General features: G+C 40.4%; 1 protein-coding gene across 1 annotated transcript; it reads right to left on the reverse strand.

Moving 5' to 3' along the window:
- Nucleotides 1–11,027: 11,027 nt before the first annotated feature.
- slc22a5 (solute carrier family 22 member 5) lies at nt 11,028–20,363 on the reverse strand. Its single transcript, XM_014198014.2, has 11 exons — nt 20,162–20,363; nt 18,134–18,793; nt 17,606–17,709; nt 17,175–17,329; nt 16,299–16,470; nt 16,036–16,162; nt 15,314–15,411; nt 14,854–15,068; nt 13,871–14,053; nt 11,980–12,115; nt 11,028–11,874 (listed from the first exon to the last, which is right to left on the reverse strand). Exons 2-11 carry the CDS (start codon nt 18,524–18,526, stop codon nt 11,790–11,792), a joined length of 1,668 nt encoding a protein of 555 aa, XP_014053489.1. The 5' UTR covers nt 18,527–18,793; nt 20,162–20,363; the 3' UTR covers nt 11,028–11,789.
- Between the last annotated feature and the right edge of the window lie 1,071 nt (nt 20,364–21,434).

Genomic DNA, 21,434 nt, shown 5'->3' on the forward strand with positions numbered 1-21,434 from the left:
TGTCCCTCTTTTGTGTTTCTTCCATTTGCGATTAATCACACCAACTGTTGTCACCTTCTCACCAAGCTGCTTGGCGATGGTCTTGTAGCCCATTCCAGCCTTGTGTAGGTTTACAATCTTGTCCCTGACATCCTTGGAGAGCTCTTTGGTCTTGGCCATGTTGGAGAGTTTGGAATCTGATTGATTGATTGCTTCTGTTTACAGGTGTCTTTTTTACAGGTAACAAGCTGCGGTTAGGAGCACTCCCTTTAAGAGTGTGCTCCTAATCTCAGCTCGTTACCTGTATAAAAGACACCTGGGAGCCAGAAATATTTCTGATTGAGAGGGGGTCAAATACTTATTTCCCTCATTAAAATGCAAATCAATTTATAACTTTTCTGACATGCGTTTTTCTGGATATTTTTGTTGTTATTCTGTCTCTCACTGTTCAAATAAACCTACCATTAAAATTATAGACTGATCCTTTCTTTGTCAGTGGGCAAACGTACAAAATCAGCAGGGGATCAAATACTTTTTTCCCCCACTGTAAATGCCAGTACAGGGACAAGGTGGAGTCGCAATTCAACGGCTCAGACACGAGACGTATGTGGTAGGGACTACAAAAAACAACAGCCATGTCACGGACACCGACGTCACGCTTCCAGACAAACTAAACACCTTCTTTGCCCACTTTGAGGAAAATACAGTGCCACCGTCACGGCCCGCTAACAAGGACTGCACCCCCCCCATTCTTCTCTGTGGCTGACGTGTGGGGACTACAGACTGGGATAAGGAGCGATTGAATATGTCCGTAAACACACCGGCCAACTGGTCTGCGCATGCTCTGAGGATGCGGCTAGGGATGCCATCTGGGCCAGTAGCCTTCTGAGGGTTAACACGGGCCGCACCGGTGGCACAAAAACATTTAAACGTGTTAACCCTCGGAAGGCTACTGGCCCAGACGGTATCCCTAGCCGCGTCCTCAGAGCATGCGCAGACCAGTTGGCCGGTGTGTTTACGGACATATTCAATCGCTCCTTATCCCAGTCTGTTGTCCCCACATGCTTCAAGATGGCTACCATTGTTCCTGTACCCAAGAAGGCAAAGATAACTGAACTAAATGACCACTGCCCGTAGCACTCACTTCTGCCATCATGAAGTGCTTTGAGAGACTAGTCAAGGATCATATCACCTCCACCTTACCGGCAACCCTTCAGTTTGCATACCACCCCAACAGGTCCACAGACGACGCAATCACCATCATACTGCATACTGCCCTATCCCATCTGGACAAAAGGAATACCTATGTAAGAATGCTGTTCATTGACTACAAATCAGCATTCAACACCATAGTTCCCTCCAAGCTCATCATCAAGCTGGAGGCCCTGGGTCTCAACCCCAACCTGTGTAATTGGGTCCTGGACTTTTTGGTGGTGAAGGTAGGAAACAACATCTCCCCTTTGCTGACCCTCAACACTGGGGCCACACAAGGGTGCGTGCTCAGCCCCCTTCTGTACTCCCTGTTCACCGACGACTGCGTGGCCATGCACGCCTTCAACTCAATCATCAAGTTTAACAGCGCCCCTCTGTCTCTGTATGTGTAGAAAATCTATATGATGCTGTCTGGTCAAAAAAGAGAATGACATTGTAGCATTGAATGCAAGGGAAGCCAGCGAGCATTTGGCCTTCCTTGATAAAAAAGTATAAAATAATAACCAATCAGCATTGAGCTAAACTGGGTGAGCTCAACAGTGAACGGACCTGGTGCACCAAAAAAAGTGTCAAGGGAAGCCAGTTTGGATCGGGCTTCACACCAATCACATCAAAAGAAAAAAGTCATGGACAGAAAAAAATGGAATTGTTGCATCTCATTGGGTCATTGTCCTCCTGTGGCTAGCTAGCTAGCTAAAGTTGTGGAGATAGGGATTTGGACTTGTGGTTTTACTTAATTCTACGTACTGGCCAATGCTTATAACGACGATTCTGATCTAACCATAAATTAATACATTGTTCCCCTGGCCTGAGAGGATGGAAGTTCGGCTAGCGAGCAAGCATTTTAGCCAGATAGCCTAGGACAACAAAAACTAAAAGTGTGTACTATATGACAGAGTCATAGACCTTTTTCATCAACATGAAAGAGAGGGGGTGGTATTGTCATTTCTCTACTTACATGAACAAGCGCACACACACACACACACACACACACGGTAAGGTGTTTGATTTAATACAATTTTATTAGGATCTCTTTATAGTCCTCATTTGGACTAATCTTCCAAGTCCTTAAATATTAAAATACAATTTATAAAATAATCATATTTTCACATATAACACACTGTTATGAACAACAGACATAAAACATTGACATATTGACCAGATAAATACTCTGACAATCTGAAAAGATAGATTGGTAGATGAAGGAACCATAGTCCTGCACAACCTTCAAATGTATTATATTTAAATGGTTCTAAAGTATTGTTTGAATTTATATATTGAAAGGTTTCTGGTTTACTCAGATAAATTATTCAATTTCTTTATTGCTCTGAATCTAAAATGTTATTTTGCCTATTTATCTTTTCTGCTGGGATAACACAGATGGTGGACAATATATTCCTAGTATTGACTGAACGTCTGTCTCTTACCAACTGAATGCTGTTGTGAATGGAGTTTGGCCATTTTAAATGGTGCACATTGTGAAATAAAATAAGCATGTTTTTTTTTTACTTGTTGATTGATGACCACCCAAGAGCACTGTGCATGACAATCCTTATTGCTTTGTTCTGTGCAATCTGCAGCCTCCTAATCTCAGTTGCTGATGCATTTACCCAGACAACAGAACAGTAGTTCACCAGACTCCTAATTAATGCCTGGGTTGTTTGCAGAATAATATTTCCTGGTAAATATTTAGCTATCCTTCTCATCATGCATGCAGTTTGTACTCCCCCCATGCTTAATCACATCCCATGCTGCGTTTGCCTTTTCTTGGTGGAACAGACCAACATAACCTTTTCTTAGCATTCGAAACAAGTTTGTTCCGGCAAACCCACTCCCTGATATTTCCCAGATCTACTTGTAGAACTTGCTGTATCTGTTGAACCGATTTGCCTTTCTGTATAAAGTGTAGTATCATCTGCAAATGTAGTAGCTTGAGTTTCAGATAAGGCATAAGGAAGGTTGTTGGTATATACTAAGTAAAGAAGTGGCCCAAGGCAGCTGCCCTGCGGTATTCCACAGTTTAAAGCATCAGGGGAAGAAAACTACCCATTTGATATAGGTGGACTGTTTCCTGTCAATTAGATATGACTGTACCCAATTCAATGATGCCTCCTTAAATCCATAATGCAATAATGTTATCAAAATGGTTTCATGATACTCTAAATCAAATGTTGCACTGAAATAAAACAATTGTACCCTCACAAACCTGGCATTATTCATGTCAACCAATGCAGTGGTAGTGGAATGTTTTTTGCGATGAGCATGCTGAATGGCTGTGATCAGACCATTATTTTCCATACATACCATATTTGTCTACTCACAATACCCTCCAACATCTTACTGAGTGAAGGGAGAAGACTGATTGGTCGACTATTGGCAGGAGTAATGGGTTCTTTGCTATCTTTCGGGATTGGACACAGTTTAGCATGCTTCCATACATTTGGAAATGTCCCCTTTTCCAGTCACCAATTAAATATGTATTTCAGTGGAGATGCAATCTGGGGAGCAGCATAGTGAAGTAAAAAATTGTCCATAAGATCATAACATGTAGATTTATCATTGGGTAATGCCTTCAATAGATTTAACAACTCCTCTACTAACACCAATGGTAGACTAAAATAGCAGTGTTTTTGCTCATAATATGATAATCATTCCAATGGACAATAGCTTGTTTGGAAGAATGGGAGTTTACATGATCTCTCAGTAAATTTGTTTTCTAAAGAAATCTGCCAAATGATTGCCAATATCAGCTGGTTTTGTTAGTGTTCTCCCGTCAATCTTCACACTAGAGGGGCATAATGAGATAGATGTACAAAGTACCAAGTAATAATTTTTACAATCAATAAATGCATTTTGTAAAACGTTTTTTTTCTTACGATTTAATTTAATATCATAATTACGTAGTGATCTATAATTCTGTTCATCATTTTCTAGTTTAGATTTTGCCATATGTCTTTGAGAAAATGCCTCACCCAGTTCATCATCAATCCATGGAGATGGACGAGCCCCAACTGTACTATTTCTTACTGGGGCATGATGGTCCATTAACCCAGTGAGCAAACGAATAAAACATTCTGTAGCGTGATTTAAATCATCCTCTAGATAAATCAGCTCACAAGATACAGCAGCCAAATCATTTTGAAATTGCTCATGGTTAAATTTTGTAAAATTTCTCTTGACCACAATCCTTGGGGGTTTCTTTGGAACCTTGGTGTTCATGGTTATGGTCACAATATTATGGTCTGTCCAGCCCACTGGCGTTGATCTGGCCTTTAAGCATTGCAATGGTATATTACAGAAGATCAGATCAATGCACGCGTCTGAACGGTGAGCCAACTTAGTTAATGATCCTGTAGTGTCATTAACCATTTGTTTCAAACCACAGCTCTTGCCATATCTCAATAATTTTGTTATGTTTGAATTTTTCTGATCCTTCCAATTCATATTAAACTCACCCAAGATAAATACATCTCTGTCACTATTTGTGGCCTGGTCAAACCCAGTGCATAAGTTATCCAGATAAGACACCTTACACACCTTACACCTAGGAGATCTGTACACACATCCAACCAATATGGGTGCCTGGTGTGGCAGATGTACACTACCGTTCAAAAGTTTGGGGTCACTTAGAAATGTCCTTGTTTTTGAAAGAAAACATTTTCTTTTGTCCATTAAAATAACATCAAATTGATCAGAAATACAGTGTAGACATTGTTAATGTTGTAAATGACCTTTGTTGCTGGAAACTGCTGATTTTTAATGGAATATCTACATACTGTAGGCATACAGAGGCCCATTATCAGCAATCATCACTCCCGTATTCCTATGGCACATTGTGTTAGCTAATCCAAGTTTATCATTTTAAAAGGCTAATTGATCATTAGAAAACCCTTTTGCAATTATGTTAGCACAGCTGAAAACTGTTGTTCTGATTAAAGAAGCAATAAAACTGTCCTTCTTTAGACTAGTTGAATATCTGGAGCATCAGCATTTGTGGGTTCGATTACAGGCTCAAAATGGCCGGAAACAAAGCACTTTCTTCTGAAACTCGTCAGTCTATTCTTGTTCTGAGAAATGAAGGCTATTCCATGCGAGAAGTTGGCAAGAAACTGAAGATCTCGTACAATGCTCTGTACTACTCCCTTCTCAGAACAGCGCAAACTGGCTCTAACCAGAATAGAAAGAGGAGTGGGAGGCTCCGGCGCACAACTGAGCAAGAGGACAAGTACATTATAGTGTCTAGTTTGAGAAACAGACGCCTCACAAGTCCTCAACTGGCAGCTTCATTATAGTACCCGTAAAACACCAGTCTCAACGTCAACAGTGAAGAGGCGACTCCGGGATGCTGGCCTTCTAGGCAGAGTTGCAAAGAAAAAGCCATATCTCAGACTGGCCAATAAAAAGAAAAGATTAAGATGAGCAAAATAACACACACTGGACAGAGGAAGAATGGAAAAAAGTGTTATGGACAGACGAATCTAAGTTTGAGGTGTTCGGATCACAAAGAAGACCATCTGTGAGACGCAGAAAAAAATGAAAAGATGCTGGGGGAGTGCTTGACGCATCTGTCAGGACAATGACCCAAAGCACAGCTCCAAACTATGCAAGACCTATTTAGGGAAGAAGCAGTCAGCTGGTATTCTGTCTATAATGGAGAGGCCAGCACAGTCATCTAAACCCTATTCAAATCAAATCAAATGTATTTATATAGCCCTTCTTACATCAGCTGATATCTCAAAGTGCTGTACAGAAACCCAGCCTAAAACCCCAAACAGCAAGCAATGCAGGTGTAGAAGCACGGTGGCTAGGAAAAACTCCCTAGAAAGGCCAAATCCTAGGATGAAACCTAGAGAGGAACCAGGCTATGAGGGGTGGCCAGTCCTCTTCTGGCTGTGCCGTGTGGAGATTATAACAGAACATGGCCAAGATGTTCATAAATGACCAGCATGGTCAAATAATAATAATCACAGTAGTTGTCGAGGGTGCAACAAGTCAGCACCTCAAGAGTAAATGTCAGTTGGCTTTTCATAGCTGATCATTGAGAGTATCTCTACCGCTCCTGCTGTCTCTAGAGAGTTGAAAACAGCAGGTCTGTGACAGGTAGCCCGTCCGGTGAACAGGTCAGGGTTCCATAGCCGCTGGCAGAACAGTTGAAACTGGAGCAGCAGCACGACCAGGTGGACTGGGGACAGCAAGGAGTCATCATGCCAGGTAGTCCTGAGGCATGGTCCCAGGGCTCAGGTCCTCCGAGAGAGAGAAAGAAAGAAAGAGAGCGAGAAAGAGAGAATTAGAGAGAACATACTTAAATTCACACAGGACACCGGATAAGACAGGAGAAACACTCCAGATATAACAGACTGACCCTAGCCCCCCGACACAAACTACTGCAGCATAAATACTGGAGGCTGAGACAGGAGGGGTCAGGAGACACTGTGGCCCCATCCAATGATACCCCCTGCCTGGGCCAAACAGGCAGGATATAACCCCATCCACTTTGCCAAAGCACAGTCCCCACACCACTAGAGGGATATCTTCAACCACCAACTTACCATCCTGAGACAAGGCCGAGTATAGCCCACAAAGATCTCCGCCACGGCACAACGCCAGCCCAGACAGGAAGACCACGTCAGTGACTCAACCGACTCAAGTGACGCACCCCTCCTAGGGACGGCATGGAAGAGCCCCAGTAAGCCAGTGACTCAGCCCCTGTAAAAGGGTTAGAGGCAGAGAATCCCAGTGGAGAGAGGGGAACCGGCCACGCAGAGACAGCAAGGGCGGTTCGTTGCTCCAGAGCCTTTCCGTAAAGACTTAAAGGTTGAGACCGAGTCTGCGTCTCTCACATTTATAGGCAGACCATTCCATTAAAATTGAGCTCTATAGGAGAAAGCCCTGCCTCCAATCCGTTTACCTACTCTGCGTCTCACAAAGACACGGCGGTTGGAACCAAAAATCTAAAATTTGGACTCATCAGACCAAAGGACAGATTTCCACCCGTCTAATGTCCATTGCTCGTGTTTCTTGGCCCACACACGTCTCTTCCTCTTATTGGTGTCGTTTAGTAGTGGTTTCTTTGCAGCAATTCGACCATGAAGGCCTGATTCAGGGTAGCCCGTCATTGTAAATAAGAATTTGTTCTTAACTGACTTGCCTAGTTAAATAAAGGTAAAAAAATATAATAATAATAATAATAATAATAATAATAATAATTCACTCAGTCTCCTCTGAACAGTTGATGTTGAGATGTGTTTGTTACTTTAACTCTGTGAAGCATTTATTTAGGCTGCAATTTCTGAGGCTGGTAACTCTAATGAATTTATCCTCTGCAGCAGAGGTAACTCTGGGTCTTCCTTTCCTGTGGTAGGCCTCATGAGAGCTAGTTTCACCCTAAAGCTTGAGGGTTTTTGCGACTGCACTTGAAGAAACTTTCAAAGTTCTTGAAATGTTCCGCATTAACTGACCTTCATGTCTTAAAACTTCTTATGGATCAAATCCCGTTAGCGGGATTGACTTGACAACATCCGGTGAAATTACAGAGAGCGAAATTTAAAAAAATTATTAGAAATATTTAACTTTCATACACAAGTGCAATACACCAAATTAAAGCTTAACTTCTTGTTAATCTAGCCACCATGTCAGATTTCAAAAAGGCTTTAAGGCGAAAGCAAACCATGCGATTATCTGAGGACGTCACCCATCAAACAAACACATGAAAATCATATTTCAACCCACCAGGCGTGACACAAAACTCAGAAATAACGATATAATTCATACCTTACCTTTGAAGAGCTTCTCTGTTGGCACTCCAATATGTCCCATAAACATCACAAATGGTCCTTTTGTTCAATTAATTCCGTCGTTATATCTCCAAAATATCCATTTATTTGGCGCCTTTGATTCAGAAAAACACCGGTTCCAACTCGTCCAGCATGACTACAAAATATCTAATAAGTTACCTGTAAACTTTATCCAAACATTTCAAATAACTTTCCTAATCCAACTTTAGGTATTTTAAAACGTAAATAATCGATAAAATTTAAGACGGGATAAACTGCGTTCAATAGCAGATAAAATGAAAGTGGAGCGAACTTCAGATCACGCGCCCCAACCAAAACAGTCCACTTCGCTATACATCCAGAAAGGAAATGGCTACTTCTTCATTTCTCAAAAGAAAAACATCAACCAATTTCTAAAGACTGTTGACCTCTAGTGGAAGCTATAGGAACTGCAAGCATATTTCTATTAAAACGGGATTGCCATTGAAAACCAATGGAAAACAGATTGACTTCAAAAACATTTTTCCCTGGATGGATTGTGCTTGGGGTTTCGCCTGCCAAATCAGTTATGTTATACTCACAGACATTATTCAAACAGTTTTAGAAACTTCAGAGTGTTTTCTATCCAAATATACTAATAATATGCATATCCTAGCTTCTGGGCCTGAGTAGCAGGCAGTTTACTTTGAGCACGCTTTTCATCCAGGCGTGAAAATACCGCCCCCTATCCCAGAGAGGTTAAAGTAATGATGGACTGTCGTTTCTCTTTGCTTATTTGAGCTGTACTTGCCATAATATGGACTTGTTCTTTTACAAAATAGGGCTATCTTCTATATACCACACCTACCACAACTGATTGGTTCAAATGCATTAAAAAGGAAAGAAATTCCACTAATTAATTTTTAACAAGCTCCCGAGTGGTGCATTGGTCTAAGGCACTGCATCTCAGTGCAAGAGGCGTCACTGCAGTCCCTGGTTCAACTCCAGGCTGCATCACATCTGGCCGTGATTGGGAGTCCCATAGGACGGCACACAATTGTGCCAGCGTTGGCCGGGGTAGGCCGTCGTTGTAAATAAGAATGTGTTCTTAACTGACTTGCCTAGTTAAATAAAGGTTACACAACAAGGCACACCTGTTAATTTAAATTAATTCCAGGTGACTACCTCATGAAGCTGGTTGAGAGAATGCCAAGAGTGTGCAAAGCTGTCATCATGGCAAAGGGTGGCTACTTAATATTTTGATTTGCTTAACTTGTTATGGATAGGGGGCAGTATTTTCACGGCCGGATAAAAAACGTACCCGATTTAATCTGGTTATTACTCCTGCCTAGAAACTAGAATATGCATATAATTAGTAGCTTTGGATAGAAAACACTCCAAAGTTTCTAAAACTGTTTGAATGGTGTCTGTGAGTATAACAGAACTCAAATGGCAGGCCAAAACCTGAGAAGATTCTGTACAGGAAGTACCCTGTCTGACCATTTCTTGGCCTTCTTTGTCATCTCTATCCAAAACAAAGGATCTCTGCTGTAACGTGACATTTTCTAAGGCTCCCATAGGCTCTCAGAAGGCGCCAGAACGTTGAATGATGACTTTGCAGCCCATGGCTAAAAAACAGTAGCGCATTTGGATAGTGGTCGATCTGAGAACAATGAGACGGGCACGCGCGTGGACGTTAAGAGTCCATTTTAGATTATCAGTCTTTGAACGAAAACAACGACTCCCGGTCAGAATATTATCGCTATTTTACGAGAAAAATCGCATAAAAATAGATTTTAAACAGCGTTTGACATGCTTCGAAGTACGGTAATGGAATATTTTGAATTTTTTTTGTCACGATACTCGTCCGCGCGTCACCCTTCGTTACCCTTCGGATAGTGTATTGAACGCACAAACAAAACGTCGCTATTTGGATATAACTATGGATTATTTGGAACCAAACCAACATTTGTTGTTGAAGTAGAAGTCCTGGGAGTGCATTCCGACGAAGAACAGCAAAGGTAATCCAATTTTTCTTATAGTAAATCTGAGTTTGGTGAGTACCAAACTTGGTGGGTGTCAAAATAGCTAGCCCGTGATGGCGAGCTATCTACTCAGAATATTGCAAAATGTGCTTTCACCGAAAAGCTATTTCAAAATCGGACCCCGCGATTGCATAAAGGAGTTCTGTATCTATAATTCTTTAAATTATTGTTATGTTTCTTGTGAACGTTTATCGTGAGTAATTTAGTAACTTCACCGGAAGTGTTCGGTGGGAATGCTAGTTCTGAACGTCACATGCTAATGTAAAAAGCTGGTTTTTGATATAAATATGAACTTGATTGAACAAAACATGCATGTATTGTATAACATAATGTCCTAGGAGTGTCATCTGATGAAGATCATCAAAGGTTAGTGCTGCATTTAGCTGTGGTTTTGTTTTTTGTGACATTATATGCTAGCTTGAAAAATGGGTGTCTGATTATTTCTGGCTGGGTACTCTGCTGACATAATCTAATGTTTTGCTTTCGTTGTAAAGCCTTTTTGAAATCGGACAGTGTGGTTAGATAAAGGAGAGTCTTGTCTTTAAAATGCTGTAAAATAGTCATATGTTTGAAAAATGGAAGTTTTCGGATTTTTGAGGAGTTTGTATTTCGCGCCACGCCCAATCATTGGATATTGGAGCGGTGTTCCGCTAGCGGAACGTCTAGATGTAAGAGGTTTAACACTTTTTTGGTTGCTACATGATTCCATATGTGTTATTTCATAGTTTTGATGTCTTCACTATTATTCTACAATGTAGAAAATAGTCCAAATGAAAAATAACCCTGGAATGAGTGTTGTGTCCAAACTTTTAACTAGTACTGTACATTTAACTTTAAACATACATTTCCAATGGTATTGTATTTAACCAGGTAAAAACTTGTTGAATGAGTCCATAAGCATGCTGTGATTGATGTATTTTTATGATATATTAGAAATCACCAACATGGGTTTGCCCTGCGTAGTAGTAGTTTGCAGTCTTATTCAATGAATGAGTCTGTTCACAATTTTGATGGTGCATAAACTTCACATCACAATAACTGACAATAATAAACGTTTATTAAAATATTCACTTTCAGGGATTTTTTGCAAGACTCACCACTAGAATGAGAAAGATACCTCATTATTAGTTCACCAGCAATGCTAATAGAAATACTTATTGGCCATGTGCCACAGGAAAACAATACATAAAAAACACACATTATTTCAAACAAAAATGTCTAACCCTCTACACTACTAACACTTTACCATATTCTGTACAGCAGTCTAACTCAGAGCAACAAAACAAGCAAGTCTAACAAATTATTTTCTGAACAGCCTTTTCCAGTGCAAAAGGTTACTCAAAGTAAAGGTAAGAATATAAATAGGCCGGATGGCCCTAATCAAAACTAATTTAGAATACTTCAGCTCTCTCTTGCATCACGTGCAACACATTGTTACATTGTTTACTTTACATCCAAGTCAATATTCTCAGCTTTACCATGGGCATCATAAAAAAATACGTTTGGAGAAGAATCTCGCTGCAACCGTTGTGGGTAATACAGTATTTTTGCAGTTATACATTGCTATTTGCTGACAGAAAATGGAACCCCTGTTCCATCAGGAATCCTCACACTTACACAGTACAAGCATTTCCATAACCATGTCACCTCAGAATAGGTAGCTTGTACTGTGGTACAGTCCTGCATTGCAGCATCTGGTGCCCCACACATTACGTCTACATTATCATAGAGCGTATCCTGCTTTGCAGAGATTTGTTGAGTCATATTAAGGAGAGTTGACTGGGCAATCCAGGGTTTCTGATCAGAATTTGAACTCATTTAATATTGTTGGGGTATCTCCTCCTTTCTTCAGGATATTGGCATTCCGTGGCTCTTTTCTGCACAACCTGTGAAGATATTAAAGTTGGATTTAAAATTCATATTTGTTATTATAATAACATACACTTCATTGAACTGAACATTCCAATGCTGTATTTCAGAGTAGGGCATACCCTTTGCATTGCTGCATCTGCTCCACTGTCTCTGGTAGCTCTTTGCGGAATGTCTCTGGCAGGAAGAGGTTCACAGCGGACGAGGTGACAGTCATACTTCCCATTATAATGTAGGGGAGGTACTTGTTAATGCTCCCTGTGAACACCAAAAGAACATTGTCCTTGAAGACAGAGAGACCTTAACTGATGAAAATATTTTTTGTGAAATACATTCATTGTAAAACATGATTTTGGGTACAATGAATGCATGGATGACGTGCAATGAAAATGTAATGGGGTTTGTATTCTGTAAGTATCCAATTATGTATACAGTGCATTTAGAGAGTATTCAGACCCTTTGACTTTTTCACATTTTCTTACATTACAGCCTTATTTTAAAATGTATTAAATATGTTTTTTCTTATCAATCTTCACATAATACCCCATAACGACAAAGCCTAAATTGTTTTTTTAGACATTTTAGCAAATTTGGTTAAAAAAAAGAATATTCAGACCCCTTACTCAGTACTTTGTTGAAGAACATTTGGCAGCGATTACAGCCTCGAGTCTTCTTGGGTATGATGCTACATGCTTGGCACACCTGTATTTGGTGTGTTTCTCCCATTCTTCTTTGCAGATCCTCTCAAGCTCTGCACAGCTATTTTCAGGTCTCTCCAGAGATGTTCCGTCCGGTTCAAGTCTGGGCTCTGGCTGGGCCACTCAAGGACATTCAGAGACTTGTCCTGAAGTCACTCCTGCATTGTCTTGGCTGTGTGCTTAGGGTCGTTGTCCTGTTGGAAGGTACATTTTGGCCCCAGTCTGAGGTCCTGAGTGCTCTGGAGCAGGTTTTCATCAAGGATCTCTCTGTACTTTGCTTCGTTCATCTTTCCCTTGATCCTGAATAGTCTCCCAGTCCCTGCCACTGAAAAACATCCCCCGCAGGATGATGCTGCCTCCCATGCTCCACCGTAGGGATGGTGCCAGGTTTCCTCCAGACACGACACTTGGCATTCAGGCAAAAGAGTTCAATCTTGGTTTCGTCAGACCAGAGAATCTTGTTTGTCAAGGTCTGAGAGCACCTTTAGGTGCCTTTTGACAAACTCCAAGTGGGCCTTTTACTGAGAAGTGGCTTCCATCTGGCCACTCTACCATAAAGACCTGATTGGTAGAGTGCTGCAGAGATGGTTGTCCTTCTGGAAAGTTCTCCCATCTCCACAGAGGAACTCTGGAGCTCTGTCAGAGTGATCATCGGGTTCTTGGTCACGTCCTTGACCAAGGCCCTTCTCACCCGATTGCTCAGTTTGCCCGGGTGGCCAACACTAGTAAGAGTCTTGGTGGTTCCAAACTTCTTCCATTTAAGAATGATGGAGACCACAGTGTTCTTGGGGAACTTCAGTGCTGCAGAAATGTTTTGGTACTCTTCCCCAGATCTGTGCTCCGACACAATCCTGTCTCGGAGCTCTACGGATAATTCCTTTGACCTCATGGCTTGGTTTTTGCTCTGACATGCACTGTCAACTGTGGGACCGTATATAGACAGGTGTGTGCCTTTCCAAATTATGTCCAATCAATTGAATTTACCACAGGTGGACTCCAATCAAGTTGTAGAAACATCTTAAGGACGATCAATGGAAACAGGATGCACCTGAGCTCAATTTTGAGTTTCATAGCAAAGGGTCTGACAACTTATGTAAAAAAGGTATTTCTGTTTTTTCTACTTTTAATACATTTGCTAAATACTTTTTTTTGCTTTGTCATTATGGGGTATTGTGTGTAGATTGATGAGGAAAAACATTAATTTAATCCATTTTAGAATAAGGCTGTAACGTAACAAAATGTAGAAAAGGTCAAGGGGTCTGAATACTTTCCAAATGCACTGTATAAACACTCAATAGTTTGTCTGTGATTGTACCTAGGTAGATGACGTATGGGGCCGCAATAGTCCCGATCCGAGCAGCTGAAGAACAGATCCCGACGCCAGCACTCCTGACAACAGTGGGGTAGATCTCTGCGGTGTAGATGTAGACCACGGTGAATGACATTGTGAAGGCAAACTTCCCAACCATCTCCACAGCTATAGCAACACCTTGCAGATCTACAGGATAGAGAAAGACATTGAGATACATGTGAGCATACAAGCTTTTTTCAGAGTGGGGTTGACCTACATATGCACCCAGTGCTCGGCAGATCTTTCCCATTCTCTGTGTGAGGTTGGCGTGCCCTGGGAAGACGGGAGGGGGGAATGTGCATGCAGTTCAAATTCCAGTAGTAGCAGTTCTGGTAGCGAATCATAAGTTGCTCAAGCGTGCCCATTTCACCAAGATCCGCTCTCCTTCTCCCTGGGCATGCCCTTCTTAACTTTTATACTTCTGTTTGTGAACTTGTTGATAGAATTGTTAATATTGCATTGTAACTTGTTGTGAGGGATCACTGCAGGACCTAGGAGTGCTGTAGGAGCGCTGACACTGAAGATGTTGTTAACTCTTGTGTATGGAGCTCTCCATTTTCAACCTTGAATATTGATTGAATAATTTAGGCTATGTGAAGCTATTAAATAAATCAATAAAACAAGCTGTACATTGCAATCTCTGTTTTCTCATTTCCATGCTTCACACAGGAAGTATTGAACCTGTATGCTTATTAGTAATATTGTTTTGCATCACAGGACCTCACCTCTATTAAAAAAGGTGCCATAGTTCTGCTAGCAAACTTTAACTGGTCACATTTTCGTTTGTTGATTTACAATTATTACAATTAATGAATGACTATATATGTTGAAAAACATATCTAACTTGATTACCAGACACTACGTTATTTTGATTATCTCTTATCGTATAGCGAGTTGATCTTATATAATATTATACAATTTTAAACAATCAAAATTCAAAGTCTTACTCTCAGGGATGAGTTGGATCAGGAAAAGCATTCCTCCTCCTATTAAGAGGAAAGCTGACAGTAGGGGTCTTCTCTGACAGTTCCTGAGGAGCACTGTAGAAAATACATATGCTGGGACTTCAGTAAGAGCTGATAAGAAACAATTTAGATAAGGATCTCCACTCAGATTGGATGTGTTTAGCGAGAGTCCATAATATCCAATGTTTACTGCCATCCTGAAAAGACACAACACAGATGGCTTGAATGAAACTCAAAACGATCAAGTAAACACCACTAAACACCAGTTTATTCATTACACATTATTGTCTGTATTACAGTGTGTGTGTGTGTGTGTGTGTGTGTGTGTGTGTGTGTGTGTCAAAGTGCTTCAAACCTAAACATTATGCTATAACCTAATATGATATAAATCCAATCTATTGTTATTATTATTATTATTATTTCTGATAGAGTAGACACTCACCATAAAAACAAAGACATCAATGTAACACATCTGATGTTGCTGGTTCTCAGAACGTCAATCATGCTATATTTGTTTTTCCGTGCCGATGCCACGTCCAACTGTTGAAATGATGAAATAAACATCCATTAAGTACAGTAATGAGCCTTGTTTATACCTGGTTCTAATATGTGCCCTGATCTTGTCCACATTCTGATTGTGCCCATATTTTCAGACATGCATCTACACATGGTATTAAAATGTGTCTCTTATCCATCCACTATGTCTGCATTGTGAACAGATTTCCTGGTCCCTTACTGTATGCAAGTTATTTGACAGGTATTCTTAATATAATAAAATAATATTTATTTTTAACACATTGATGCCATAAGTCAATGGTGCCACCTGTCAATGACTTTAGAGGGCGGCTATATGGATGATTATCGATATATCGATAAATGGTTTCAGTGACCAGATCTGTCTACACTTGTAAGATCTAGACACAATGTGTCCCCGACTACCTCCGGAGGTGGTCAGGAAGATCTAATCACAATCAGATCACAATATGTCCTTTGATTGTCTACACCTGTCTAAAAATGTTGACACAATCAGATCGGGGCAAAGGATGCATGTTAGCGCCAGGTATAAATGGGCTACAGAGATGCTCTTTAGGCCATGTTGTTTTTTTCTTATAAGCTGAATTACTGAACTATATTTATTTCACAAACACAAATGGTGAAACTGACCTCAGTGTCTTTAAAGATGACCTCTGGTGCTGTGACTCTGTTTCTCTTGGCAGCGTCTCTCAGTATGGCCTCAGCCTCCTCTACTCTTCCCTGAGAGTATAACCAACGTGGAGACTCTGGGATGAACCTGACATAGACAGTGTTTATAGTGAGGTGAGTAACAGTGCTTGTATTTTTATGGCATTATAGTTTTGGTTAAGTTGTATAAATACTTCTTTAGACATACAGAAGATTAAAACATACGATTTTTACTGAGAACATACCACCACAATGGGATATACACTACGGGCACACTGGACAGGATTATGAGAAGTGTTCTCCATTCCCTCATTGCGTAAGCGATCCAGGGCAGTGTCATGTAGCCGATACAGTAGTGCAGAAAAGCCCCCAGAGTAGTGAAAACTTCACGCATGGACTTACTCAACACCTCTGTTCCTGTTGAAGAGAATTCATATTCAATTATTATTTAGATGTTTTTTAAATGTCTGCTGGGATCAAGTTTAGTCTATGATTGAGCAAAAACAATTGAACCAAAAATGATCCCATCTTTGGCCTCTTTTAAAAGTAAATAGTCATAGATGAGGTCCTAGTGTAAGCAATATTTGATTTGTCAAGGGGTACAACAAGGACGTCCACTCTCTACTCTATTGTTCCATTTTTAAACCTTAATCAGATATTTAGCCTTGTTAGAGTAGTCCTGCTACTCCACAAAAATAAATAGGCTAATAAACAAATGAACAGGACATTGAAAGTCACATATGGTTTTACTCCAAATACGGTATATGTAATCTGAGATTTCTACATGCTGTCATTTGTTATATGAATATTACTTGACACAAAAGTCCAACGAATAATCAAATATCAAGCTCATTTCACTGAGGTTTATAATGTCTACTGATTCATTCACTACCAGCCATTCTGTAGGCATGCTGTTCAAAAGAAACACCTTTAGTGACGGAAGCAATGCCTAACATAACTTTCAAATGAAACCTGGGTTTGATGGCATTTACTTTACGGGCAGCTAATTCAAGTTGACTGTGGTCTGTATTTATGATCGTGGTCACCGTTATATTGCTACAAGTTATTCAATGAATATAACAGTTTATGTTTGTATAAAATGAGTTCATGTCCATGCTTACCCAGTACAAATGCACTGATATAGAGGGATATCTGAGAGGCACCAACAAACGTGAACATAATGCAGAAAACCTCCCATGATGGAGAGAAGGCCTGAATGAGCACAGAGACCAATTGGGCAACAAGAGAGCCGAAAATAACTTTCTTCCTCCCAAACCTAAATGGAAAATAAAATAATATTAAATGAAACAAACATTTCATAGAGAAAAACAATTTAAATATAATCAATCCGGTTACCAGTTACTAATGATCAGGTTACCAGTTTTGACTGAATAGGGTTGTCGATGTAAGACAAGTCTATAATTTGACAGCAGAGAGCGCTACAATCATAGGACAGCAGTTTAGTCGGCAGAGTTGACAGATAATGTATGACTTTCCAGATGCAATCTACAGGTAGAGGATGGAACATAGTGATTGCAGGGAGAAACAGTACCTGTCAGAAAGCTGGCCAGACAACAGGGATCCAATCAGGAAACCCACAAAAAGAGTTGACGAGGCAAAAGGAGTTTTCCACTCATTGTCACATACAAGGTCCCACTGCAGGAAAACAAACCCATTATTCCTGAAGTGACAGGACCCGTGGCAGCAGAAGGCTCCAGTAACAAACCCATGCTGAAAAACAACATTTAATTTGCCCCAAAAGTGTAAGAGAAGGACAGGAGCTGGGGACGTTGCACATTTTCACTGATGCCAATGGAAGTTTCAGACAATTACCAAAGCCGTTAACACCTCCCCAGTGACGTTGATCACTCAACAATACCCAATACTGTAATTCCAAATCAAATATCAGTGGCATGCATGTTTGATTAGATACTCATGATTCTGGTAATTATCTAAGCAAGAAACATACTCTATGTAGTACTACCAATTCACTACTTCATACTCTGTGTAGTACTACCAATTCACTACTGCATGGCCAAATGTTTGCGACACATGACTGCCCTGGACAACATACACTCACCTCAGTGACTATGGTGGACTGGTATATATCTTTGCTGTAGCTCCATCCATCCACACAGCACTCCTGCTCCACCCCAGTGAGGTTGACGTCCAGGCCGGGGATGTAGCCCAGAGCAGACAGGTTTCTGACCACATCCAGCCTGTATCTGCTGCACTTGCTCTCCTCCTCCTGTCCATTTACCACCTCTATGGGAATGATGGCCTTCCTCCATGCCTCGCTCAGGTTGCCCGAGTCCGGGATAAAACAGTGGTGCGGGGGAGTTGCTCCAACAAATACAATGAACAGCCCAAAGAATCCAGTGGAGATGAAAATTGTATTCAGAAGAAAGAAAGTCCTATAGAAATAAGGTCCTTTCTGACCCAGGAAGGCAGTAACGTCATCATAATCTCCCATTCTTATGGCAGTAAAAGGAAAAGTGGAGCACCTGAAACGGTTTGATACGTGTGTCTCAGAGATGTGGAGGGTAGTGAAGAGTTAAGTTCTCTTTGAGCAAATGCTCAACAGGACAGAATTACAACTTCCAAGCTGCAGTGTACAGACCTGGGTAAGTCCAGGGCCCCTTAACAACAAGCCACAGAGCACAGCTGTTCCATTCCCCCCGTCCCAGAGAGTTGATCCCAGTGTTAATCCCCAGCAGGGAATGGTTGTATCCACCTTTCTCTGTTCAAAAAATGGTAGAGAACATAACCTGTTAAACATCAGTGAAAGACTTGTAACTCATATTTCTGATTGAGCTGAAGTATATAGTCGATCATCAAAGACATACTGACCATATTAAAGTGGCAGTTCAGTTAAAAATGTGATTTTTAATGAGGTCGAAATAACAGTCTGAAATTGTGAAAATTATGGTAATGCCCTTTTTGTGTAAGTGCTGTTTGGGAAAAAATGCCTGGAATTTCAGAGTTTTTGGCCCAGATTATGACAATCTGATCTGATTATTATTCATCTTTTATTTGCATATGTATCCTCCTACTTTGATGGGGTAAGTGGGGTAGGCCCTAGTGCAGGGGTGTCAAACTCATTCCATGGAGGCTCTAGAATCTGCAGGTTTTAGTTTTTTCCCTCTTAATTAAGACCTAGACAACCAGGTGAGGGGAGGTCTTTACTAATTAGTGACCTTCATTCATCTATCAAGTACAAGGGAGGAGTGAAAATCTGCAGACACTCGGCCCTCCATCGAATGAGTTTGACACATGTTCTAGAGTCTAGACCCCTCAAACTGAACTCTGGACCTCGAAGCCATTGCCACTGCGTTTTTTAATTGTTCCCCTCCAATCAGGGACTGATTTAGACCTGGGACACCAGGTATTTGCAATTAATTATCAGGTAGAACAGAATACCAGCAGGCTCTGGACCTCGTAGGGTAAGAGTTGAGTATCCCTGGTCTAGGCGATCCTATCCGCCACTCAGGGCTGTGTATGTAAATCTATTTTAAATGTGTATTGATAAGCCTGCATGATCAGACTGAGCATTTCAATGGCAAAGGAGGCTCAGGGAAGTAAATGATAAAAAATATATTTGGAGTTATTTTCATTAAATTAACAAACACAGTGATTTATCATACATACAGTGATGATATAAAAATAAAATGTTAAAGACTGCATGGGGGCTTTAACTGCCATATTAATATGTATATAAAGTTAGTCCTGGTACTAAATGCCTTGTATCATTTTCTCTAAACATCATTCCTTTCTCTCACAAATACCCCTAGGAATTGCATGGGATTGTACTGTGAACGGCTTAGATAGCATTAAAAATGGACAAACTTTTCTAAGGCTGACAGGTTGAAATGAAATTCACTGTATGTCAACAACATGTAATTCATGGCACAATAATGTACTTCAGTAAAATACATACATAATGAATGGTTGGTAGCATACTGAACATTTTGGTCTATTCAAATAGCTAATACTTTCAGAAAACAAGGTGGTTTTGAAGTTGCCATTGGAAAAGGTACATCTAGGGTTAGAGTTAGGGTTAGGATTAGGGCACCAAGCTTTGATATCAAGGAATTTCAACTGTACTTACATTCTTGTTTCTTGTCTTTTTTGAGATCGTACTCAACCAGATGTGCTCAGTCGGGTTTCAGACCTGATTTAACCTCCCTAGCTGGAGTTTGGGGATTTTTATTCTCTCTTACAATCAGTGATTCAATTAATTAATAGCTGACAAGATTATTTCCCTGGGTAATCAACTGTTGAAGTACAGCAACATCATTAGCGTTTCGGAGGTGGGGCGGGGGGGGGCAGAGTGCTGGGAAGGAGCCTAATTGTAATTTGTTTAAACAACTCCTCAAATGATTCTCTACATTGAGGTGACTCCTGCTGATGGAATGTAAAGACACATGTTCTTAGCACCAGATATAATTGTTCCTTGTTTATTTCGATATCCAATAGACACAACATATAGTAGATACATGGTAGCTATCTTTGTGGAAGTGATACTTTTGACTGTTGACTGGTTTAATCAACACCAATGAGAGGGCAGATAATGGACTTCCTTGAGTGGTAATATGACTAGTTTAACTGCTTGGTTGATCATTGATTTTGATGGACTTTGTTTTTGTATTGTGCCACATCAGCATTTGCATATCCCCGTATCTATTGGTCTTCTAAACAAAAAGAGACTGTTTTGTTATATAATGCCAAATGTTAGTTATTTAATGTTTTTGGGGTCATTTAGAGGTACTTCCCTTTAAGTTATTAAACTTGTATTGGAATCCTGTCATTTGCTTTTCGAAATGTTTAAAAATACAAGCAAAAATACATCTAAAAACATATCACTTGTCATAGTACATTTCATAAAGTCATGTTATATTACATTGACAGTTCAGTTTGTTAGATCCCCTCAAGCTATCCCCCTAGAGTCGATTGATGCACCGGTAATCTAAGTTACATACTGTAACAAAACATTCTCACGAACATGATGGTGTTCTCCATTTGATCAATATTTTGATACCTAAAGGGGTCCTAAAATTCTAAATCAAATAGCTAAATGATCCATACGTAGTATGACCATCTTAAAACAATTCCATATGTCAGCTTAACACCTCCCTCCCCAACATCTTAAAATCTTGCACATCATTATTACATTTGAGTCATTTAGCAGATGTTCTTATCCAGAGTGACTAACAAGAGCAATTAGGGTTAAGTGCCTTGCTCAAGGGCACATCTGCAGACGTTTCACCTAGTCGGCTTAGGGATTCAAACCAGGAACCTTACGGTTACTGGCCCACTAGGCTACCTGCCTCACTACAAATATTACATAACGCTATACATAATAGAAGAAGTGATTTTCCTTA

This window comes from Salmo salar, chromosome ssa04 (assembly GCF_905237065.1).
Source record: "Salmo salar chromosome ssa04, Ssal_v3.1, whole genome shotgun sequence".
NCBI classification, from domain to species: domain Eukaryota; kingdom Metazoa; phylum Chordata; class Actinopteri; order Salmoniformes; family Salmonidae; genus Salmo; species Salmo salar.